The sequence below is a fragment of the Globicephala melas genome, chromosome 10, assembly GCF_963455315.2.
Source record: "Globicephala melas chromosome 10, mGloMel1.2, whole genome shotgun sequence".
Lineage (NCBI taxonomy): Eukaryota > Metazoa > Chordata > Mammalia > Artiodactyla > Delphinidae > Globicephala > Globicephala melas.
Window position 1 is genome coordinate 101,465,187 of NC_083323.1, and position 25,013 is coordinate 101,490,199.

At 57.5% G+C, this 25,013-nt stretch overlaps 1 protein-coding gene across 15 annotated transcripts in view; it reads left to right on the forward strand.

Annotated features, from left to right (window-relative positions):
* The window catches only part of CACNA1C (calcium voltage-gated channel subunit alpha1 C), a 469,540-nt gene that overhangs the window by 330,512 nt on the left and 114,015 nt on the right, over window positions 1-25,013 (forward strand). For all 15 annotated transcript variants that reach the window (XM_060306632.2, XM_060306631.1, XM_060306626.1 and 12 more), the window contains exons 9-10: window positions 2,595-2,767; window positions 22,571-22,661. In XM_060306632.2, the coding sequence (XP_060162615.1) occupies window positions 2,595-2,767; window positions 22,571-22,661 (264 nt within the window). The remainder of the gene's footprint in view (window positions 1-2,594; window positions 2,768-22,570; window positions 22,662-25,013) is intronic.

Below are 25,013 nucleotides of genomic sequence, written 5' to 3' on the forward strand. Positions count from 1 at the left end.
GCACGGCAGCTCTATGCTCGGGGGACGTTTTAATCAGAAAAATCACCATCGGAAAGCACAAAATGCGGAAATGGGCTGTAAAAAGGCTCTTATTCACAGTATGAGCTGCACCACCAAGGAGGCGAGCGGCCGCTCGTCCAACCTCAGCCGGGAACGTGACCCCAGGTCCCGCCTTTCTGCGCATCCGCGGCGACCGCGAGGGCTCGCGGTGTGGATGGCGTGACGAGAAGTCCTAGCGGGAAGGCGGGTCTGCAGACACGGAGTCCGCGGGTGATGAGGACCAGCCGCACCGGTCACCGCGGGGCCTGGAGCCCGGCCGCTGCGTCGACGGACCCTTCGCGCAGCTGCCCCCTGCGAGCTGTGCAAGTGCGCGCCCGGCCCGGGCTCTCCGCCGCGCTTGTCCTGTCGGCCGTTGCGTGCACAGGACGTGCTCCCGCCTTCGCGCAGACCCGCCGCGACTGACCGGGCAGCCGGCTCCAGCCCCTGGGCCCAGGCCGCGTGGGACATCCAGCGAGGAGACGAAGAGAGCGGGGCGCTGCCGCCCTGCACGTCCCTGCTGCGTGGAGCCTGGAGAGGGAGCCCCTCACCTCCTCCCGGCCCGGGCCAGGCTGTGCCCATACTCCGCGGGTTCCTGGCTCTGCTGCCTCTCGGAGCCCCTCGCACCCCAGGAAACCTCATTTCCTCTTCTCCCGGATGTCTGTCTGTTCCTAGAAGTCGTGGGCCTCGGTTCTGCAGAGCAGATGCTGTGACGCATGGCTGGGCCAGCTTTCCCGGCTCTGGCCTGATCCCAGCTCCAGGAGAAGCACGGCCTCTTAGCTCTTCAGTCACCCTTCCACCCAAACCGCTGCACGAGGCATGAAGCTCTCAAGTGTGTGGAGGCGGAAGGGCAGTTGGGGGGGGCGCCTGGAGCTGCAGTCTGGGGGCTGCAGGGGGGCCCCGCTGCATGAAGTGACTCTCCGGCTGGCGAACCGCAGCCCCGGGAGGAGTGGCGGGTGCGGAGAGCTGGGGACTCTCTCCGGGCCCATCCGCCATGGAGGCAAGGCCTCCATCCACACTGTCAGCTGTCAGTGCAGCCCCTTTGCCCTGGGAAGGAGGGGACGGTGCCGCCAGCTGCCAGGAAGCCCAAGAAAGAGCAAGTTCGGTCCGATTCGAACTGGAGTCAATCAAAGTGAAGAAGAATTTTCCATCCCAACCAGAGCGTCGTCAAAGCAGCAAAGAGAACTCGTAGCTCGGGAGCCACGGCTCCTGGTGAAAACGTCCCCCAGACCCCTCCCGGCCCAACCCTCACCATAAAGGGTGGTGGCTGAGGTCTGCTCCTGCCGCGGCTGCGATGAATGCAGATCCTGGACGGCGGGCGCAGGGGCTCCGGGGTTGAGCCTTCCTGCCCCATGGCTTGTCGGTGTGTCCTTCCTTCCACGGGGCCTCCCATGGAGTGCATGGAATCCCTTCCAGGTGGACTCTGCGGCCTCCCGCCCTGAACTAGGCCTCAACTGCTGAGGGAAGGAGGAGTCACGTCTCTAGGAAGAAACCAAGAATCCCCCCAACACACACACACACACACACACACACACACACCAGGAGCCCCATTTCCCAGAGACCGGAGGTCAGAGGCAGGCTGCTCCTATCTGTTTCGGAAGAAAAGGCACAGACTTGCTTTGAGAGTGAGAACCAGCCTCCCTGACTCCCCTCTTGGCTGCCAGGTCCCTCCTGGCTCAGAAAGTGAATTCAAGGTCAGAGAGAAAATAAGAACAGAATCATAGAAAATAGGAAAGAAACAGACACTCTCCAAAATTTTTCAATAAGCTCTTCTTCCAGCAAATCCCGGCTTAATTTTAGTTTCTACTCATCATTGCTTTAGACTGAACGCCTCATTTAACTTTCATATCATCTTGATTTTACGTATTTTTCCATTCTGATTAGATTTCCTTTTTAACCCGAAGGGCACCCCCAGGACATTTTCCTGTGTCTGGAATCCTCTTCTGTCTCCCTCCATTGGGAAACGACATTCTCTAGATTAGAAACCCCTCCAGGCTTGCTGAACGGGGCAGAACGAACCCTAGAAATGAGAACGGGGGGTGAGGAGGTGAGGTCTCCTGGGCCTGACATCAGTGGTGTCCTGGTAAACATTAACGACTGGCTCTTTGTGGGGAGAAGCCCTGGTTTGTAGCGTTTGACGATGTCCGCAGTGTACGTATCCCCCGTGGCCGATTTTGAGCCACCGAGGAGGCACCAGGGTTGGCAGAGCCAGTGCGGGGGCTGGGCTTCAGCTTGACCCCAGGCCCTCGTCTCCCGGGGCTATGGCGGGGGTCCCGCCGGGTTACTGCTCAGAAGGCCTTTCCAGGTCATTGGAGAACGTTTGTCACGAAGAGGCAGAGCTTGCCATCATGGCCCAGGAAGAAGGGCAGTGGATTTGGTCCACCCCACAGTCGTGTCCCGGGTCAGGCAGCGCCCCGCCCCAGTGACTCCGTCCTCTTTCGTGAGAGCAGATCAGACCCGGGCAGGGGGAGCGGTCTGTGCAGCGCAGGTGCTGCCGGAGGCTTCCCATGTGAAGCAATTAATGCTTTGTTCTTCTTGTCCCTCCGCCCTCTCGCCAGAGAGTTTTCCAAAGAGAGGGAGAAGGCCAAGGCCCGGGGCGACTTCCAGAAGCTGCGGGAGAAGCAGCAGCTGGAAGAGGACCTGAAGGGCTACCTGGACTGGATCACGCAGGCGGAGGACATCGACCCCGAGAACGAGGACGAGGGCTTGGACGAGGAGAAACCCCGAAACAGTGAGCGGCCTCCCCGACTGGGGCTGGGGTCTGGGCGAGGCGGGGGGCTTCCCCCCGTCCTGACGGTGCGGCCCCTGTAGCCATCTTCTCTGCTCTCAGAAATCAGTGCCATGTGTGGAACAAAGCCTGATATAGTCGTCCTGGAGCCTCTGGTCCCGGGACGGGGGAAACTGCTCAGTCGGGCTCTTGGTTTTAAATCCGACATCCTCCTCCCAGCTCCGGCTCCCTGGGCCGGGGCAGGAGTCCTGCTCCAGGCTTGTTCAGACGGGACCATTTCCCCCACCACCACCGGAAAGCAGGCTCCCCCCGTCCCCTTCCAAGGACCACTGCGCTTTCTCAGGGAAAAGAGCCCAAGGTTTCTCTCGAGGAGGCTAGATTCAAAGATCTGGGAAGGTGCTGAATGGGAAGGTTGGGGAAACCCGGAGGAAACTGGCAGAATAGCTTTAGGTCTTAGAAGCCGACCCCAGCCCCTCGCTCCTCCTCCCGCGGGCCCCCTTCCTGGGGTTGTGCACATTTGAATCGGGACGTTTCTGACCAAGGAACCAAGCAGGTTAAAGAGCCGACATGCTTGCTGAGCGGGGCCAGTCAGATAAGCGGGGGAAGCTAGAAAGGCTCCCAGGCCCAGAGGGAGGAGAGAGACCCGCTGAGGCTCCGGGGGCTGACGGGGGAGCAGGGTGTCCATCGCTGTGTCCTGACAGAGGCCAGGAGGGCGCAGGACGCGTGTGTGCATGTGTATCCCGACGCGCGTGCGGATACGGTGGCCTTGGGCGTGGGCGTAGATTCTGCCGGTTGTGTTCATGCCCCCTGGCCGGGTTCTGCGTGTCCCTGCTCGTTGGTACCTGAGCTCTAAGTGGGAATCTAGGAGGGGGAGCAGGTGGAGAGAGAAGGAAGACAACTTGGGTGTGAGCAGAGAGCAGGCCCGCCTCCATCGTTTCAGAGACGGATTGAATACAGCCTTCCACGACTTGCTTTCCAATAACTCTGCTCAAGGAATGAACACAAAATTAAAACACACACACAGCCAGGGACTGGTAACGAGGAGGCCTTCACGCTCTGCTAAGGAGTTTTTGCACGTTGGACGACAAGGCCTTAGACGGATTAGAACAGTGAGCGGCGATGCTGCTGAGAATCTTCCTGGAAAGACGCCGGCAGCGTCCATTCCGCTGCTGACGGATCGTGGATGCGGGATGGTCTGTGGCAGCCAGCCGTGTGTGAATAGTGAGCTAGCCTGGGAGCCTCGTCGACACCTGCTGCGAAGCACAGGAGCGGGCTGTGGGCTCCGGTCTGCACCCTGGCCATGGTGGAGCCCAGCTCACCACGGATGGTAGGAGCGTGTCTCTTACACGTTCGTAGAAACTTGTGTGTCCACTGCCCGTGCAGCACTCGGTGGCCGTCCACAGAGACACGGTTATCCTGCTCTTTTCTGAGGACAGGTGTGCTGCTTCCCTGTCCTACCCTGATGGAGAATTCTTTGCTGCTGGAGCGGATCGAGTGGACGAGGCCCATCTACCCCCTCTTTCTGCCCGAGCTCTGGGAAGAGCACAGTGTACCGCCTGCCCCCGTGGACAGAGTCTCTGCCAGGGTTCTCACGAGCCCTTATGTGGATGAAGTCTGGCGTCCCTCCCCTGCGCTCGTCCCTGGTGGCTGGAGGAGCCTGGGGTCTGCTTCTCACCCTCAGCCTTGGCCTCAGAGGACGGAACGGAGCCTGCCGCCTTCCGTCGTGGAAATGGTGGCGGGCCGGTTCTAGGGGGAGGGGGCCAGGGACTGGGCATCTAAGAAAACAAGACAGAGGATAAAATAGAGGCACATGAGGAACTGAATGAGAGACGCTTGGGTATGGAGCCAGGAGGCCTGTCCAGAGGCCGGGGCGGCAGGGAAGTCCGGTCAAGAGCAGAGTGGGGCTTCCCTGGTGGTGCAGTGGTTGGGGGTCCGCCTGCCGATGCAGGGGACGCAGGTTCGTGCCCCGGTCCAGGAAGATCCCACATGCCGCGGAGCGGCTGGGCCCGTGAGCCATGGCCGCTGAGCCTGCGCGTCCGGAGCCTGTGCTCCGCAACGGGAGAGGCCACAACAGTGAGAGGCCCGCGTACCGCAAAAAAAAACAAACAAAAAAAGAAGAGCAGAGTGGACGAGACGGGCTTGTTAAGGGACTGGCCGCTTAACAGATCCACAGAAAAGGTAGGCCCGCGGCTCAGAAACTATATTCTGATCTTCAGAACTTTGTAGTTTGCCCTTTGAAACAAATACAAGGGAAGAAATGCCGCTGCTAATGGTATGCGTTTCTATCGAAGTAGTGTCTTTGCCTTTGAAATTGCTAAAAGATTACAGTACAGTGTATTTGCCAGTTCTCTTCAGCTCAAAAATTAAGTCGTCTTTTGAGAAAAGAGGGAAAAGGGTATTATCACGCTTGACCAATGGCTCTGGACGCTCGTGCTTGTGCCCCAGGCAGGAGCCCCGTCGGCACTTAGGAAATGCCAGCTGTCGGGCGCTGGTGACACAGGGTGGCTCCAGTGCGGACACGGTTCCGTGACACGTCATTGCGTGGTAGCTGAGCTCGCCCACGGGGAGCCCAGTTATCCATTTTTCGAGCAAGAGCCACAGATGCCACTGTGGCCGTAGAAAGAACAGGGCTCGGGAAGGCAGCAGAGAGAGGGCATCGTTTGAGGTGTTTCTCTAAGTAATTAGAGTCAATGAGTTGGCCGGTAAATTATATAAAAATACGTTAAAGTACACTCAGTTCGTTCATCCTTCCACTCACCCACCCACCCGTCAAGCAATTAAAGGTCTGCTCTGTGTCTGGCGCTGTTTCTGGCCCTGAGGATGTAGCGATGCACAAAGTCCTCAAGAATCCCCGCCCTCGTGGGACGGGAATTTCTTCTCTTCTTTCTTTCTCCTCCTCAAGATCAAAGAATGCATGGATTAAGGATCTGTGCATATGGGAATCTCTCTCTCATGTCGTTAAGACCATTTCAGTGCAGCCCCAGTCCTCGAAGACAGACATTTGGGCAGATGAACCTGGAAAAGCCAGACCGTGGAACCAAAACACTTGAGTTGTAAGCAGGTTAAGTATTTATCCAGCATATTCAGTTCTGTTCGCAGGAGCCCCTCTGCGATCACCGTTCACCAGCAGAGCCGCGTGGCCGCCGCCGCCCTGCGGCGTCTGGGGTTGCATGTTACTGACGCATGGAGATTTGAGGGCCTCCGAGGGCAGCAGGTTGCCCACAGAAGGGTCCTGTGGGGCTCGAGAGCGGTGATCTGAACATCACTGGTCTACACGGTATACGTGTCAAGGGCACGTGCATCATTATTTGGGCTTTTTTTTTTTTTACAATTTAATCAGTTTTCCTTGGACTTACTCGTGGGCATGGCTGCCACACGCCTGGAGTCCTGAGACAGCGTCCCACCAGCACCCGGTCAGACGGCGTGAGAAAGACACTAGCAACGGCTTTTTTCCCGACTCCCTTCTTACTTTGGACCCAAAGTTATCGTGTTGGAGGCCATCCTAACCCCACACCCTGCGGGACAGCAGACGCCTCGGCTGCCCCGCGCATCACCTTAGCTCGTCCTAATCAAACCCTAAAACGTCAGTGCTGGAAACCGCCGCAGAGATCAGGTGGGGACAGCTCGCCTGGGCTGGCGATGAGGGCCGTCGGGGCTCAGAGGCAGCGCAGAGACAAGCGGCCCGGGGGCCCTGCAGTGAGGCTGTTTCATGGGTTCTTCTGGGCTGCTGGGAACAACTCCCCTGGGCGGGTCCCAGACACCCATGTTGTATGCAGACCCTCACTCGGGAATCGGGTCAGAACAGGACCCCGGCGGGGGTGGTATCTCCACAGACAGCCCGTCCGCCGTGGAGCAGTCTGGCTGTTCTGCTGTCGGGCCCATGACTTTGTAGACACCAGTGTCCCAGCCTGGGTGCAGTGGAGGGGCCCCCGAGGGCCACGTCGAGCGTACGGTGAGAAGCAGGTGTCCCTTCCCAGCCTAGGCAAGCCGTCCTACGCTTCTTAAAGCAAAACCAGCTCTGGGGGAGCTTGCCAGCCGGCTGTAAAGACCACAGCCATCTTCCTTGGATGGTGGAGTAGCTTCTGGAAGGAAGGAGGGTGTGAAAGCCACACAGTAAAAGGGAAAGCTGGCAGCCAGTGGAGCAAGGGCGAGACCTTCTCATTCACGCGCTCTCCTCGAGGGTGTCGTTCTTCCACAGCCGGTGTGGAGCTGCTCTTTGGATCCCGAGGTTGGACAGTGGGCGAGGGTCGGCATCTGCGGGCTCTCCTGGGCTAGAGCGCCAAGGCGGACAGGACGGGGGCGCGAGAGGGAGCAGGACAGGGACGGTCTCGTTTCGTCCTCCCCGGGATTATCTCCCGTGGGCACTGACGCCCCCTTTGTAGACGGGGAGCTGGGCTCAGAGAAGGTAACGTGTCATGTCCCACAGCTTGTACGCTGCCCCCGACCTCGGGGATGTGGGCCTGAGTCCAGCGCCGCCCGGACCCCTCCTCAGCCCCGCCCTTGGTACAGGGACCCCCCTGCGTGTCCGGCCAGAAGCGTCTGGAAGAGGTCCCTCTAACCCCTCCGTCGTAGCATCTGTAACACCCTCGGTCTAATGCGCAGAGCGGGGTGGACGGAGGGAAGGAGGGCTGGGCGGGGGGTGGAAAATCTGATCTTAAACATTACCCTAAAGGGCCCTGAGTGTGATTTTAAAAGCAGGGAGAGATGGGCTTTATGATCGTAAGGACTGTGTTTGGAGCGTGAAAGGGAGTCATGGCAACATCTTGCTCAGGTAGAAGGTTCACTGAGGTCAGAAGCCGCCCGCCCGGAGTGGTCTAAGGGCAGCTGTGCTTGGAAAGGGGGCACATCAGTGGCACCACCCGTTGGAGTTTCCTTCGGTTCGGGACTCCTTGAACTTGGTCGGGGGAGGGTGTTGGTCAGCTGGGAGGCTGCAGGGAGGGGTGCTCCAGGGCAGCGACCAGCCCTTGTCCTGCCCTGGCGTGTGCACCTGGAGGAATGTGATGTAATCACCTTCAGTGCTGCGGGGTCATGTGGCTGCAGGGTCACCTCGGCGGAACCTCTGACGGTCCCAGGATCCTGGCACGATGGGCGGGGTGGGGGGGGCCTCCAACCAGCAACAGCCTCACCATGGGGGCTCATGTCACCTCCCTGAGGCCACCAAACCCACAGGCAAATGGATCCGCCCACTCAGCCCGCCCAGGTAGCCCCCAGTAAAGCGCTGCTGTGATTTTCTTGTAAAGCTTTGCAAACAGATGGACACACCTGGGGGCTGAAGGTAGCTCCGTGGAGGCGCTGAGGGGTGAATCGGCCCTCATTTCCCTCCAAGCCACCCCCTGGTGACCGGGGCTCATCCCGAAGCACCCTCAGCTCCGCCCCCGCCCTCCCTTCCACGTAGACCCTGGGAGAGAAAAGCCCTGTTGCATCAGGACACGGTTTCTGCCAGAGGCTGTCCGTGGAGGAGAGGGTGGCAGCTCCCGCCTCTGTCGCCTGCTGACATGGGGAGTTGTCACCTGGGGGCGGAGGGGGGTGAGCCAGGGCTGGGGTGCGGCCGTGCCAGTCAGGTGGGCTAAGTGCTGTAGTAAGAAAGTCTCAGCCGCTTGGCAAGGTGAAGGGTGCTTCCTGCTCCTAGTTCCATGTGGGTCGAGTTGGCAGGAGGGAAGTTCACCTCCCCCCGGCCTCAGAGGTTCTGCGGATCCCCTGCGTCTGGGCAGGAGAGGAGGGAGGCAGAGGGCGCTTGGAGGGCCCCGGGGAGGATGTAAAGGCCAGGCCTGGGAGAGTGGGCATCGCCTGCCACTGGCCAGAACAGTTTACAGCCCCCATAGCTTCCGGGGTGGGGGGCGAGGGGAACGGACACAGTCTAAGTGACCAGGGGCGGCCAGGGGAGGGAGCGTGGTGGACACGCAGCCACGTCTCTGCTGCCCACAGATTTTGCCAAAGGGATGAGGAAGCAGCTGCAGGTGTAAAGAGCAGAACAAGTGGGGGGGGAGGGGAGGGGGAAGGACTTCAGTTTCGGGTTTTGGGGTGAAATCGAAGGTCAATCCGGAAGCGGGGCTGAGACTGGTCCCAGACGGCCTCAGGCGTGGGCTTTCTCCTGTGGGTTCAGCAGAGCCACCAAAGGGATCTGACCGTGGGGAGGTCACCCAGCTCCTTTTGTGAACAGTTGGTTGGGGCTCGGGGGGCTGGAAGCAGGGGGACCCAGGGGTTCCAGGGGCTGACACAGCCTGAAGTGGGAGTCACGGCGGGAAAGATGGCCCTCTGCTGATGGCCGGCGTCCACAGGAAGGGACTGGGGCCGGCAGGGCCCAGGCGTCTTGGGGATGCACAGCTCGGGCTGTTCTTGACCTAGGGATGCAGCAGAGCCCGCCCCCAAGGGACCCCCGGGAGCTGGTTTGTCGCGTCTGCTTGGCTGTGGGAGCCCTTTGCCCCGCGCTGTCTCTATCCGTGACTACCCTGAAAGGTGCCCTGTGTAGCATCCCAGTGGCTCCCCCTCATGTGATCTCTGCCCTTATGACTCGGTGGCTGATGGAAGAGTAAGAGTTGAGTAACAGCCCCAAACACAGGGCTGTGAGGGCTCCGTCCTTCTGGGTCACTTCATCAGATGGACGTGCCTGGGCCTCTGTGGCAGCTGCAGTGCTGCCAGGAGAGCTGTGTGCTTCCGTGGAGCAGGAAGGACCATCGCCTTGAGCAGCGATCGCACCTGCTGTGTGCTTCCGCGGAACAGGAAGGACCGTCGCCTTAAGCAGCGATCGCACCTGCTGTGCGCTTCCGCGGAGCAGGAAGGACCGTCGCCTTAAGCAGCGATCGCACCTGCTGTGCGCTTCCGCGGAGCAGGAAGGACCGTCGCCTTAAGCAGCGATCGCACCTGCTGTGACCCTGGGCTGGTGGCACTCTGTGTTTGGGCCTCGTGGTTCGAGGGGCAGGGCTGGGGCCGCGTCCGGAGCAGCAGAGCCCTGCCCTCGGGGAGCTGCCCCGAGGAGGGCAGTACCGCAGGGGGTGGATGGACTCTCACACAGGAGGCGAGTGACAGAGTAAGGCTGGGCAGAGGCAGTGGGGAGGAGGACCACTGGCGGCGGGGCCACGTTAGGTGTTGCTTCTGCCCTCACGGGGCTGCTGTGACACATCTCCACAGATGGGGGCTTAGACAACAGACATCGGCTTCCACGGCTCTGCTGGCCGGACGTCCGTGATTGGGGCCCAGCATGGCCATGTTCTTGGGAGGTCCTCTGCCCGGCTCACGGACGGCCCGCTTCCTCCATGGACGCCTGCCTAGTGCTCTGGCCTCTTCTTCTAAGGCACGAATCCCACTCAGAAGGGCTCCACCCTCATACCCTAATCGCCTCCCGAAGGCCCCACCTCCAAATACCATCGCACTGGGATTAGGGTTTCAACTCATGAATTTGGGGGGACACACACGTTCAGTCCATCGCAATGATCTTTCTGTACCCCTGTGGGAGACCCCGGATTCCTGCTGTAGCCAAGTGCACGGCTCCATCGGGATCAGAAACCACAGAATCCGGCCGCCGTGGGGACACGCGTGGCCCCCTGTGAGTGCGGGGACATGGGGGTGGGCGCTGGGTGTCATAGGTCTGCTTCCTGCAAACCTGGCTCATTTCTGAAGACAGACAAGGGGAGGTTTTCCTCTTGTTCACAGTGCTTACAGATCCACTTCCTCCAAACAGACACGTAGGTTTCAACACTGTCTCAGGACAGATCACACAACGCGCTCAGAGGTAGCCCAGCTGGAACCTGGCAGGCCTTCCCAGAACACAGCAAGCAGTTTTGCTCGTGTCCAGACCCCCCGAATTTAAGCCTGTACTTGAACTTCACTGCAAAGACCGTACACTTCCTTCCTCCTGCCCCTGGCCTGGATCCACACCGGGTTGACAGTCAGCACACCCCTCCTCAAGGAGAGGATGAGCAAGAAGACTGTGTTTGCCCTTAAGACCCTGTTCTCAGCATGCGGTCCCCGAGTGGACAGTGTCCTGTAGAGGTCGTCGAGGAAGGCGGGTGTCAGAATGTCCTGTTCCCAGTGACGTCCCGATAGTAGGCTAGGACAAGGAAGAAAGCCGTTTACTCAGCTTCATGAAAATATACATTGTTTGCAATTTAGACTTAATTCATACGAGTTCATCAGACTGTCCAGACTTACCCCCTGCAAAGAGGTCTGCAGGGGAAACTCACTAGACAGAGCTGTGAGAAAGGTTTATCCTCTCCAAAAATACACATTTGAATTTCGATAAGGTTCTTCAGTGTTAGGCTTTTTTTTTTTTTTTTTTTTACAAAAAAGTAAGGATATTAAGATATTTTTAAATGTCTGGACAGAGGAGCTTTTGATGGTTCCTAAATACATGTTCTGAAAATGACTTGCCCAGCACAGTGCTGGTTTTGACTAACAGACCCCAAGTCCTGTTCGGAGGGCTTCAGAATGTGTCTGACGCAGGCGCACGAGCCCTCCGAGACCAGAGGTCAAGAGAAAACAAAAATACGGGCCACGAGCTATTACAGAACCATTACAGCTGCCCTGGAGCTTGTCTGTGCCTCTGCTCCTGGGGTGAGATAATAGACCTGTTCTCAACAACCTGCTGATGAGGTGAAAAGCCCTAATTAAATGCCTGACAGGTTGGCCTGAAGGTGAAAAGCCTTTGTTTACCTTCCCAATTCCAAGCTTCAAATCAGCCGGCCCAACCCTTATATCTCATTTCAGTGACTCATGAGATAGGATAATGGTATCCAGTATCAGGCTAGTCACTGTGCTAACAAAATTCTCTGAAAATAGCACATGTACCCGCACCAGGCAGGTACACTCACACATGGGCGGGAAGAAACTGAGGACCCGTTTCCTGACAGGAACGTTCAGAATTAGAGTCTCATTGTGTTTACTAATACTTGTTCCAGCCAGTGGGTCCAGCTAGGACAAGCAGCTTGGTGTGATGTCTGCTCTGTGCGGTAGAGACAGAGGAAAAGATCGGTGCTGCCACCTGGGGGGTGAGCATCTTCTTGGTGCGAAAAGTGCGGCCCGCGGTAGGTGGTCCCAGCCCCCTTGCCCGCAGCTCCTTCCGCGACCGTGCGATGCCTGGGAAGCTGAGGCTGGTTGGCCGCTGACCGTCAGGCAGAGCGTCTAGGTTTCACCAGGAAGGCCCCAAGCTTCAGGAGGACTCGTAGAGCTTCTTTTTGAGCCTGTTAGGTGGTGTAAAATCATTTCCATGAATTATCATTTCCATAATCCCTTAATGGATGGATTCTATCGATTTGTTCAGTCGCCCCTTGATTAGAAGAGTTGCGAGCACAGCAGTAGGAGGTGAAAGGCCCTCATCCTTCTCTCCTACCTGGAGGCCAGGGTTTCCGGTCTGCACAATCGTGCTGTGTTTTTGTAGACCGAGTAGGGGCCTAAGAACGAACGACAGGCCACCTGACTTCCGGGCCCCGCCCAGTAGCCGATGGGCAGTGTGCCTCTCTCGGTTTCCCTGTTTGTAAAAGGAGGGGTCGGATCAGACAGCTGCAGAGACACTTCCAGCTCTAGGTTTTGTGTCTATAGTTGGAAGTTAACGCACATTAGCTTCTGCTCCGGGTCTCCTGCAGGGTCCCCTGAACACTGCAAGCGAGCTACTCCTGAAGACCCTCCGGCGCCGGGTCCACCCTGCCCTCCCGCCTGGAGAGCCCAGCTCCGCCATCTGCCTTAGGACCCGCCGTGCTCCCAGCCCTCCTCGGGCACCCCTCCCCTCCTTCCCTCCCGTGCTCACGCCCCTCCTCTTTGCTCCCACATTCCTATCCCACACCTGTGTCACGGCACTGATGTACGTGACCTAGTGTACCTATTATCCATCTTATCCCCTGCTGGGTTGGGTTGTGTACCTGGAAAGGGAGGGAAGCTTTGCATCCCCGTCACTGTCCGGAGCCTGGCAGATAGGCCGTCAGTGCATGTTGGTTGGAAAAGGGTGGAAATTAGTGGAGAAAAGTGGGGTCCTGGCCTGGAAGTCTTTGAAATTCTGCCATTGGGAATGGTAGGTGACCTGGACCCGCCTTGTGACCGTGTCAGGCTAAAACCAGACAGGACCAGACCTGGTCCTGCAGAGGCTACATAATGAATCAGACGCACAAGTTAATTTTTCATCTTCCGTTTCTTGGCTGTCAACGCTGCTCTCTGACTTCTGGGAGAAAACGGTGTTTTCTGTTCCTCGGTCTTCTTCTTCACGTACTCACCTCTCCTCCCGGTTCTTCTTCAAATACATCCAGAGACTTGCCGGAAGTATCCTTGTTTTATTTTTCTCGCAGCGAGGTCAGCTAGCCAGCCTCGCACGGCAGTCGGGAGAAGGTTAAGAGAGGACCCAGAATAACTTCCCGGCTGCTTCTGTAGGACCGGAACGCTGAGTACATGTAAGGCTGAAAAGGGCGACTCCCTTCCGAGGGACGGGGGTTTGATTTCGTCCGTTATGCGGTCTTTGGCGAAGGGCTTACTTCATGCACTGGCAGAGATGGAGATGTACGGGCTAAATGTTATCACCAGCTGAGACTTGATGAGATCTCAACTGTAGCTCCTGGATGGAGTGGAGAGCAGCCATTTTGGTAATAAATAGAGAACAGCATCTAATTTGTAAATTCCTCTTTCTGCTGCTAAGTTTAATCAGATCAGTGCAACTGAAGGGAATTGTTGACGACCAGAAGTTATTTTCCATGCCTTAATCTGGCCAGGAAGCATCACTCCTAATGGAAATGGTGTGCTTCTCTGACGGTGGCAGGGGATGACATTTGTCATTAGACTAACCCAATTGTTGCATATTAAAGAATATGTTGAGCCCCAAATCTATTTAAAACCAAACTGGAGCTGAGGCCGCATATCACTCTGCTACTAGTGTCACTGGTTCAGAGAAGAAAAATTCTTTCCAGCTGAGCTACAGACCTCTAGCAGTACCAGCCCCAGAGGGTCCACGGCCCGTGACATTTCATCTTGACCAAACAGAAGCGCCCAGTGTGAGGCTCGATGGACCACCGTGGAGGCCAGGTGTGGTCCCAGCCTCTCCGGCGTGGCAGAGAACAAGTGCACAGGACAGAACACAGGCTCCGGTGGGTCCTGGCCTCAGTTTAAGGTTAAAAAGGAGAATTAAAGGGGCACGAAAGGGGGGCTTAGTGCAGCTCTCTTTTGTCCAGTCACGCTTAAATCTTTTTCTCGTGAGTAATCACAGTTTTTACAAATTGTCTTCTCACAAGCTGTGAAGCATTTCCAGGGCAGGGACCCTGTCAGGGTAGGTGACTGTTAGGTAGGGACATCATGAATATTCATGAAGCAGTGACAACCCCAAAGGGAACGTGGTAACTGCAGCCCACCTTGGGGAGCGGCGGAGAGCTCAGACTGCAGGTGACCTTTTTGATGCAAACGAGTGGTCCTGAGGCCCTCCTCTTGGACCCGCGTTTTGCTTTTTCACCCCCAGTAAATCCATGCAGCGTCTGGGCCTTGCGTGCACAGGGAATTATTACTGATGAAGCACCTCCTCTGACCTGTATCACCTTTAATCCTTGCTTAACCCTCCAAGATCGGTATTATGGTCTCGGTTTTTTAGATGAGGAAGATGGGGTTCAGATGATTTTCCCAAGACAAGACAGCCAGTAGGAGGCTTAGCCTGGTGCCACACCGAAGCCTGTCTGGCTGTGAAGACCACCCACTCCCTCTTTTGCCAGGCAGCCCCTATGGCCCGAAACACCTGGTGACAGGAAGGGGGTGGGGGGACGGGGGACCTGGTTCGTGGGCTCAGCTCTCCCACTCAGAGCTCCGTGAGCTCGCACAAACCCTTCCTTCCCTGGGCCTTAGTTCCCTCAGGAAATGTGAAAGCGGTGCTGACGTAACCCGGCTTTCTGTAGACCCTGAGCCCCCGCTGGCCCTGCCTTTCTTCGAGTGCTGTGCTCCGGCGTCGTGGGGGCCGGGCCAGGGAGAGCGCGGCCTCGTTTTGCAGACTCTGGTCCTTTCCCTCTCGGCCGAGCAGCCGGCGGCCAAAGGGGAAAGTGCCCACCATCTGAGGACCTCGCCCGGCCTCCCCCCGCCCCTGGCAGCTGACCTCTGCCCCGGTCTCTGCTTTTCTTTCCCAGAGCCAGCATCCTGAAAAATGTCATCTGTGCCTTGAAGGCATCCAGGGGTAGAATCTCAGCGCTGGAAGGCATCCCAGGGCCTCTCCCTGCTCACACCCTCATCCTGTCCCCCACCCCGCCCATCTCCTGTCCCCTCCCACACCCGGCCAGCCCTGCAGCCCCTCTGTCCTCACCCTGCTGACCTCCCATCTGCGGGGGGCTCGGTCTCCCGCAGTATCGTGGGAAGAAGGCATAGGCTGCACCTCCCCTCTGCTTCCCGGATCAGGCAAATGCCCTATCTACACGCCTGCTTTGCGAACCACCAGTAAAGGAGTTCCCCGGCAATGCGATCAGCAGAAGTAGGAGAGCTGCTTGAATCTGCCCAAGCCCCCCGCCAGCCCCCTGCCCCTGCTCACTTCATGGACCACACACACCCCTTCTCGCACGATAAGCCTGTTCCGCGTCCCACCCTGCCCCCACCCCCTGGTGCCCCGTGACACCGTTTGAAAACCAGAACTTCTGTGTCCTTTCCTCCCCTCTGGGTTTCCTGGGCCACTGAGCCCACAGCGCGAGCCTCATAGGAGCCAGGACCCTGAGGGGAGCGGTGTCGGGGCAGCAAGGCCCAGGCGACCCAGGTTGGCCCCCCTTGAAGTCATTTCTGACGTGGGCATCCCATGTCCTGCCGGCGCCTCCGGGCCTCTGGCTGTGGAGACAGTGGTCCCTGGTCCCTGGGTTTCAAACCATCTCTCTCTTCTAAAGAACAGTCAGCCTTTCCAGCGAGCCCAGGTCTCCTGAGAAACTCTGGAAGAGTTCTAAGATTAAGACTTAGATAACGCCTTTTATGGGGTTCAGGGCTCAGTGGAAGGAGTGGAGGCATCGTCCCGTGTGAGCCCATCCGCTGTCCTCGCTTGTGTGCTGTGGGGCAGGGTCCCCTCTGGCCCTCGTGGGTCACCTGGCCGCGGGCCTTCCCGAGTCGGCAGTGGAGAAGGAGGGCCTCGAGCAGGGCCGGATCCGGGAGGCAGTGAGTGGATGAGGTGAGTGGGCATCTCCTGGCCCCTGAAGGCAACCAGGCCGTCGTGGGGACGTTTCCGACGCGCAGGCAGACTCTTCGCCCTCCACCCCTTTGGTCCTCGTAGAACCAACCTGCTGAGCAGGCAGAAAAGACTTCCTGTGTTTGGAGATGGAGACCAGGTCCCCTCACCCCCGCTCTGGGGATGACCTCTCCCTGTCAATGGGTTCATCCTGTTCACCTTGCCTGCACCCAGAGGTGTGTGGGTCAGGTCCTGACAGCAAACAGAGGCTTGAGAACTGGGCGATTTAAGGAGAGGCTCATAAAAATGCAGGCGCCAAGGGTGACAGCCCCAAATGGACCTTGACGGCGCTGTCCTGCTGGTGCCTCCCGCGGGCCCTTTGCAAAGGGCAGCCTCCCGGGCACCGGGTGAAGGAGCGGCTGAAGGACAGACCCCAAAGCCACCCAGCACGTCGGAGCAGCCCTGAAGCCCCACGAAGACGCCAAGTGTCTACTGTAATTCCACAGCCAGTACCACTAGGACCTGGAAAGGAGTCCAGAGAGTTCTAATGTGAAGTCTCTGGCCTCGAGAAAGCTACAATTGTGTCAGGGAGACACATGTGACATACACGTGAAATAAGAGCAAACTAGAAGAAAACAAATGGAAATTCGTTGGTAATATTAGCAAATTTACAGCACTTTCCGTTTTACAGTTACTTTACAAATGTTATTTCATTTAGCGCTTCTCAGAAGCCCTTGACATAAATAGCACCGTTGTCTTTTGTTTTGCAGATGAGGAAACCTGGGCTCAGGAGGGTTAAATAACTCACCCGGACATACCGGCTGGGAGGGCTGGGACTAGGGCTTGCATCCAGGTTGTTACTGAAAATTCTCACAGACCCCAGAGTTCTGGGGGGCTCAGAGAGGGGACTCGGGGGCAGCAGGTCCTGGAGGGCACCCTACTGGAATGGGGGAAATGTGAACGGTTCAGGTGGGGGCAGCACCCACACCCTCCAAAAGGCTCGCAGGCCAAGGGAAGGCAGCCCTAGGTGACACCCGCCAGCGACACAGTCCTACTCCAGCAAAATGTCATTTACAAAAGTAGCAGCCGTCTGGGTCTGGCCCAAGGGCCGCAGCTCCCCGACCCCTGGGATAGGTGAAGGGGAGATGGACGGGGCCTCGTAGGAAAGCCCGGAGGCTGGGATGAAGGTGGCCGTGAGGTGGGCAGCCCCACCTGGGCTGGAGTTCTGCAGAAATCACGGGCACAGGGATGTGGGGGGATAGTGTGTGCGTCAGCGAGGGCCGCCATAACCACATACCATGGACCAGGCAGCGTGAACAGCAGACATTCATTTTCTCACGGCTCTGGAGGCTGGAAGCCTGAGATCGAGGTGTCGGCAGGGCTGGTTCCTTCTGAGGCCCTGAGGGGAGACGGCTCTGGACCCCTGTCCTTGGCGTGTAGATGGCCTCTTCCCCACCCCCCGGGTGTATCCCCATCTCCCCGCCGTGCGTGCCTGTGTCCAGATTTCTTCTGATAAGGGCACCAATCATAAGGGATCAGGGCCCACCCTTGTGAAGGCGTTTTAATTCAATCACCTCTTTAAAGACCCCCCAGCTCCAAACACAGCCACACTCGGGGGTTCCAGGGGTCAGGATTTCAACCTGTGAATTTTGAGGGGACACATGTGGCCCTAACAGACAGGATGGAGCCCGGTTACGGGGGTTTGGGATTCCAGGTTGGAGTCAGCAAGGCAGGAAATTAGGACTCCTTTTGCTTGTTAACCATAACTTGGATCAGTACTTTCGGAAAAAGAATACTAATTGGACCATTTGTATGCAAAAAAGATGGTAAAACGGGTGTCTGGCCAAGTAAGTGGCAAAGGCAGTTCTCTAGCTCCATCTGTGAGTTCGTAGGAGGCTGGCGACTAGATCCTGCCATCGGGCCCGCCCAGGATTGGCAGTTGGGCCGGCCCTGGAGAAATGCAAGTTCAGGTTGGCTGAGAAACACCCTCAGTTCCTCCGGCCCCTGACACCCCCGGGATGCCTGGCCCTGCGCCCCCAGGCCTCTTCCACCAAGAGCCGCCTGGAGGATTCCTCCACCCGATGGTGAGGCTCCCAGCTCAGGTCTGGGCACTGCTCTCAGCCAGTCCCAGGAGAGCCCAGCCGCTCCTGCTGCTCCAGCCCACAGACAAAGGCAGGCTGGCGTGGTGACGGAAGGCTCCAGACTCCAGACTCGCAGGCCTGCCCACGTCCGCCCACGTCCGCCCACGTCCGCCCCTCGACCTCTCACCTGGAGCTTTGCCCTGAGGCCGTCTAGGCAGTCCCGTTGCACAGGAAGGTCTGAGGCAGAGGGTAGGGCGGTAGCTGGTGTGACAGGGGGTCCCCAGATGTAATGAGTCAACCCGCAGGGGGCTCGCGAACCCCAGTGCTCCAGAGGACCCCAGTCTCCACGACCACTTGGGTCCCATGCACGCCCAGCACGGTTCATGTAGTTTCCAGTCTGAGATTATCCTGTGGTGGAAGTGGCTTATTACAACCAGCCTGCCCAGGACCCACACGACTGCTCTGTAGCAGACCTGGGACGTCATCAGTTCCTGGGAGATGAGAACTGAGCACCGCCCTCGAGATGCAGAAACGTGGTCCTATGAAGCGCCGTTCGAGCACGGTGCCCCCAGGAGTGGAAGTTTGGAGAGAGAATCCGTTCTTGGCAGGATGGTGTCTGTACGGCTCACTGATGCTCCTAAAAATGTAATTACGTTTCCGCCACCTGCAGCGGCAGCTGTTAATTACTCTTTCATGAGAATCTCATTTTCTTTCGGAATCTTCTCAGCAGAAGCCGAGGGACAGGACAGCCCAGAGACCCAACATTTGATCCACAGTCCCTGGTAACGGTGAGGTTAGAAAGTCAGGAAACTAGCCTCCCCTCAGCATCCTTCCTGAGTCCACTCAACAGCACATTCCATTCCTCAGAGGCCTTTCTTTACAGGAAAGGTGCACCCTGGCCCCTGGATTCTCTGCCGTCTTTCTGCCTCAGTTTCCAACCCACCGGTCATCTGAGTGGCCAGTGGGAGACTCAGGCTTGCCGCCTCCCCAAGAATAGGGCCCAGCATTAGCAATCCCAGCCTCGGCCGGCCTGGACTCTCAGTTTCCAAGATGAACCCAAGGCGATCTCTAGGGTAACAAGTCCCTAAACGGGTCAGCTGTGGCCTCTGTCTAACCCCTTAGAAATAGAAACACAGACCATCTTCACCCCATCAGGTGCTTGTGGGATAAGCTATCACAAATTAATAGGAACTAATATGTGGATGTAAACTGTTATTTAAAGCGAGGAACCTTTAAATCCACACCTTGACCCCGAAGAGCAGCTCCCCAGAGACTCCTGCCCACCATCAGGGGCATGACTGGAGGCTCTTCCGACCACGTTCCACGCGGGCGGCTGCCGCCTGTGCCCGTGTGACTCACCAGGCCTGGTCAAGTTCAGTTACAGAGGGAAAGGCCGTGTTTTTATCAAGCTCTTTCTAGTATTTTTAAAGTGATCACATAGCTATTTCTGAAGTCAAACAAGATGGGACAGTATCGATGCCAAAGCCAGAAGCTGGTTGAGCTTCTGTGTAGCAGGTCCGTGACCTGGGCCCCCGCCGGCCAGGACTGTCCCCTCGGGCGTCTGTGTGGACAGACAGACTTGGAGGCTGGCAGCCCGTTACCCTGCCCACTGCCAAATCAAAGACCCCTCACGACGGGACGCTCAGCTGAGTGACCCTTGTCCTTCTCAACTGACGTGTGTCTTTCTAGAAGGGAAGTTTGCTAAGTCATCCATTTCAACTCTAACTCTCAGCCCTGTTTTCATGTAGGAATTTTGAGAAGTGAACAAATAATGCTACTGGTTGTAAAGTTTCTATTTATTCCAAGCTTTGTGTTGGTTGTTTTTGGTTTTGGGTTTTTTTGGTGTGCGAAGCATTGTTTTAAACTATTTTCTTTTTTTATTAAAGTATAGTTGCTTTACGATATCATATTAGTTTCAGGTGTCCAATATAGAGATTCAATATTTGTATAGACTATATTCCATTGAAAGTTATTATAAAGTACTGGCTGTGTTCCCTGTGCTGTACAATACATCCTTGTAGCTTATTCATTTTATACATAGTGGTTGGCACCTGTTAGCCCCCTCCCCCATCTCCACTCTCCCCGCTTCCCTCTCCCCACAGGTAACCACTAGTTTGTTCTCTGTATCTGTGAGTCTGCTTCTTTTCTGTCACAGTCACTAGTTTGCTCTATTTTTAGATTCCACGTATAGGTGATGTCATACGGTATTTGTCTTTCTCTGACTTATTTCACTGAGCGTAACACCCTCCAGGTCCATCCATGTTGTTTCAAGCTTTGAATTGTGAACATAAGTGTGCTTCGGAGACGGCTGTTTACGTGGGGTGAAAGCAAGCCTGACCCTTTCCTCTCATGACCGAATCTTCGGGATTCCCACTAACAAGGAGGAATGAGTTGGGACCCTCCTGGGTATCCGTCTCCTCAAAATCAGTGCCCACCTGCCAGTGTAGACACTTCTGCGGGAGTGACCCCTCCTCCCCAGGATCCATTGTTTAGTTTGTGTTGTTAGTTCATGTGATTTGGGGGTTGGGTCCTATTTTGTTCTGCGTTCTTACCTGTTTTGATTTATCAATTTTTACTATCTCTTGGTTTGTTTTTGGAGGTTAGCGGGACGTCCTCTGTGCGGTCGCCAAGTCCCCTGTTTCTTTCTTTGCCTGAGGCTGACCCTGAGCTCTGTCCACGTCTTACTCCTGGTTTTCGACTCTGATATCTTGTCTGTGAGAGGAAGCGCCCGGAGGGCTTGCTTGATTAGAAGGAAAGGGAGTTCGCTTGGTCTAATCGCCCCCCAGAAACCCATTGTGACGTCCCCCATGCCCCCGTGCGTGTAAATTATGTGCTGGTGCCCACGGGGTAGGGCGGGAGCGCGCGTCTCCTGGTGTGCGTGCGCGTGCGTGCGCGTGCGTGTGCGTGCGTGTGTGCGAGGGACGGATAGCCTGTCCCACCCGAAGCCACCACTTCCTTGTCCCTTCAAATGTATCAAGTCAGCAGACATGACAACCAGCGGTGGCTGAGCCCTGTTGGGGCCTTTCCTGTGAGGAGCGCCGGCCAAGGTTAAGGTCACTGAAGGTGCCACCTGTGTACGCTGTGAAGTCCAGCACCACCGTCTGCCTCCTCCCCACGCACCTGTGATGCCCCCAGAGCCCCATCTCGTCTGGGGTGTAACCCCGGGGGCCATCGAGGTGAGCACGGGGTGGGGGCCCAAGACACCTGTGATCCGGTCCGAGCCCCCAGCCACTGTGTGACCCGGGCACCCGGCCCTTCCCTGGACCTCACTTCCCTGTCCTGTGACGAGAAAGCTGGGCGATGTCCAAAGTCCATCCAGCACCAGGCTTCCTTGAAATGACGTCTGGATTTGTTTTCACCCAAGTTTATGGAGAACGCGTCGAGGGTGGACACAGGACGGTCCAGCGTGTGGGAAGCCGTGGGCTTTCCGGCTGTGTCTCCCACATTCTCAGAATGAGTGTCTCACACCTGCCCGACTTGACTTCATCCAAAAGAAAAGAAACCGGGAACGCCCCCCATCCAGCAGCATCCGTACGACCAGTAGAATTATCCGAACAGCGTGATCAGTTCCTGGGCTGTGGCAGCCCCGGGGGCACTTGTCACTGGTCCCACGTCACCGGACGCCACACCCTCACTCATGCAGGTTCTGTGGCCACTGAGGGCTCCTGACCTGCCCGCCAGACGAGGGCTGCTGACCTGCAAGCAGGGCTGAGCCATGACCGAGGATGTGACGGCCATTCTAAAGGACACGGGCGGGAGAAATAAGGAACTCCTTGTGTGTCGTGTTAAAAGGGCCATAGAAGATGAAAAAGGAGGAGAAGAACTCTTTTGAGATAAACTTTTATTTGGAATAAAAGATAATAATAAAGGAAATGGCTTCTTCTAAGCCACCAAACTGGGCTCCAAGCTAGAAAGCTCTGGCTGCCCTGGAAATGCAGGAGCCTGGTGACGGGATGGGCAGGTCGGCCATGGTGGACTTGGACGGGTTGGGTCCCAGCTTGGCCTGTTGACATGGAAACATCAGGATGCCGTGGGGAGGTGGTTTTCTTGCCGTCTGTCTTCAGGCCACATCTCATCTCAGTGGTTTGGTGGGTCCCACACGGAGACTCCTCATTCCTGTGTCTGCAGTGGGATGCTGGAAATGGCTGTCCCCTTTGAGCTCTATTTCAGGCTCTGTCCTCAGGACCCAGCATGCAGGACTCAGGACGAGGGACAGACCCTCCTCCAGATCCATCAAGTGGCTCAGCCCCTAGAGCAGCCCTTTCCACAGACAGGCTGGGCCCCAAGTGTGGGGATGAAGCCCTTAGAATGGGGAGCGGGGGTGGGAAGAAATAAGGAAAATAAAATACCGTCATGAAAGCAATTCTTTTTACAGCGAGGAGCAGACGCAGATGGGAAAGCGTGTGCAGCTTGTCCGAGGGCAGGGGGTCGAGGGTAGAGGAGGGACTCGGGTCAGTGTTCCCAGGCGTCTCCTCCCACTATCCCACTTAGAGTGTCCCGGGTGGCAAGGGTCACCCTAGACGAGCAGCGGGCATGTCAGTTGAGGACACGGGACCCGGCCGGGGGGCTGCAGACTAACCGTTCTCTCCCCTCTTGCCTCCGCGCCTCACTCTGCATCCCTTCGACCCGGCCCTGCAGTGAGCATGCCCACCAGTGAGACGGAGTCTGTCAACACGGAAAACGTGGCCGGAGGCGACATCGAGGGAGAGAGCTGCGGGGCCAGGCTGGCGTGAGTAGGCGCGGGGGCGGGAGCGGGCAGGGAAACCGAGTCCTGGGTGGAGAGGGGAGCCCTGGGGGCAGTGTGGCCCTGGCTGGGAGCTGCTCTGCGGTCCTGTGCTTCCCGGGCAGGGGTCTGGCTTTGGGATTGTGAGCCCCTTTCCATGCCATCAGAGAAGTGTGTGCGTGTGTGTGTGTGTGTGTGTGTGTGTGTGTGTATGTATGTGTTGTGTGTATGTGTGTGGGGGTGTGTGTGTGTATGTGTGTGTATGTGTGGGTGTGTGGGTGTGGGTGTGTATGTGTATGTGTGTGTGTATGTGTGTGTGTCTGTGTGTGTGTGTGTGTGTGTGTGTGTATGTGTGTCTGTGTCAGTGTGTGGCGGGGGGGTTGGGGGGCTTTGAAGTCTGTCTCTTCCCAGCCCCTCACCCCTCTCACCAGAGCAGCTTTGTTGGGTTCCCTGGGTCCTGCTAAGCACCCCTTCATTTCTGATAAATGTGACCTGGAAGAAAAGCAGACAGGCAAGAAAATACACCGGGAGACGTGGGTCTTACCTGCAGCTCTGAGTTACCCACCCAGTGAAGGGAGCACAGGTGTCTGAAGTGCAGACTCAGCTAATAAAAGTGCACCTGTGCCAGCCCAGCGACCCTCCCCAACACAAGCCCCAGCCCCCGGCTTCCCGAGCTGACTGGGGCCCAGGACTGGGCCAGGTGTGCGGAGGGACGGCCCACGTGGGTTACCACCATCACCCATCCGTCTTAGCTCCATCTTGAAAACGGACACCAGCGGTCCCTGGGAGATGTCCCCCCACCAAGAAGTGAAGGGAAAATGGTTTAACTGCTAAAAATGAGCAAACTGCTGGTTTCATTCCCAGAGTCCACAGATGGAAGCCATGTTCCTTTAGGGGTCAGGCTGACCTTGAGCGTCAGGCCTCCTGCAGCTTCCACACTCCACAGTGGGAAGTGGGAGCTGCTTGTCCTGGTGCCTGGGAGATGTAAGACTCACCCCAGAAACCGAAAGCGCCGGCGCACAGAGGGCTCGGAGGAGGACCAGCCCCGAGGTGGCTGGGCGTCTGAGTCGCTCCGTCAGTGGAGCGGCTCCTAGCTCACCTCTCCCCGCCAAGACGCCTCCGTATCTGGGCCTTTTCAGAAGGTTTGGGTACATCTAACCTGGGCCGGGCCAGCCTCCGAGCGAGGGGCGGGAGGGCCGGAACAGACTGTCTCCAGGTCACATGGGCCTCACCATCCCTCACCCTGACAGCGGCACCGGGGAGTCTGCACTGCTGATTCCCAGCATCGTTGGGAAGCAATCGTTGTCAAAATGTTGCTAAAATACAGTGCTAATTACGTTCTGAAGCAGCGGGCTGAGCCCTTCCCTCTTACCTCCTGTTGGAACCATACAAACAAACACTTGGGATTCTGGACGTTGGCCCCGGGCGGCCACGCTAGCAAAGGTGGATGGCAGGTCCCCAAAGGGTCGGAGGGAAGGTGACGAGGACCCCGCCCTCTGGCTCTGGGCCCACGTGACAGACCCGGAGAGGCCGTGGCGCTGGCGCTCAGTCACTGGAGAGTGTTTGGGAGCTCGAGGCCCTGTTGGAAGGAGGCATGTTCCCACAGAGGGAGGAGGCATCTGGAGGACATTCCCACAGAGGGAGGAGGCATCTGGAGGACGTTCCCACAGAGGGAGGAGGCATCTGGAGGACGTTCCCACAGAGGGAGGAGGCATCTGGAGGACGTTCCCACAGAGGGAGGAGGCATCTGGAGGACGTGCTCTGCAGGCGTCCATGGCTCTGTGGAAATGGGCCGCCCTCCCCACGAATATCCGAATTTACGCACCTACTCTGTGCGGATAAAGTGCCTCGTCACAGTGCCGGGATGGCAGTATGTCCTTAACAAACTACAGTCTTTCCCCGCCCCGCCCCAGACAACGATGGAAGACTGCCAGCATTCCTGGTGGGGAAGCAGCGTGGACGGGCGGGGGCTGGGGCTCAGGCTGTGACAACCAGGGAGAGGCTAGCGTTTCTGAAGCGGAGCGCGAACAGCCCATGCAGCGGGATGAGGCCTGGCTGAAGATGCTTCCGAGGGGGCACGGCAGACAGACAGGGCCCGCAAAGCGATGTTTTGCTGGGGAGGGGGCGGCCGGGCAGGGGAGGTGGTGAGGGGAAGGAACTGTCCTTCAAGTCTGAAGACAGAAGCGATACAGACTGAAGTCACCCGCGGGGCTGCAGGGTGTGGAGGCCGGGGCTCCGCTCTGGACCACGTGCTGGAGACCCCAGCGTAGAAGCGGTGGGTGCGGTCGTGCGGCACCGGGGTTGTCCACGGGGCCAGAGGCCAGGGCTGAAGGCTGGGAAACCGACGCGCAGAAGGAA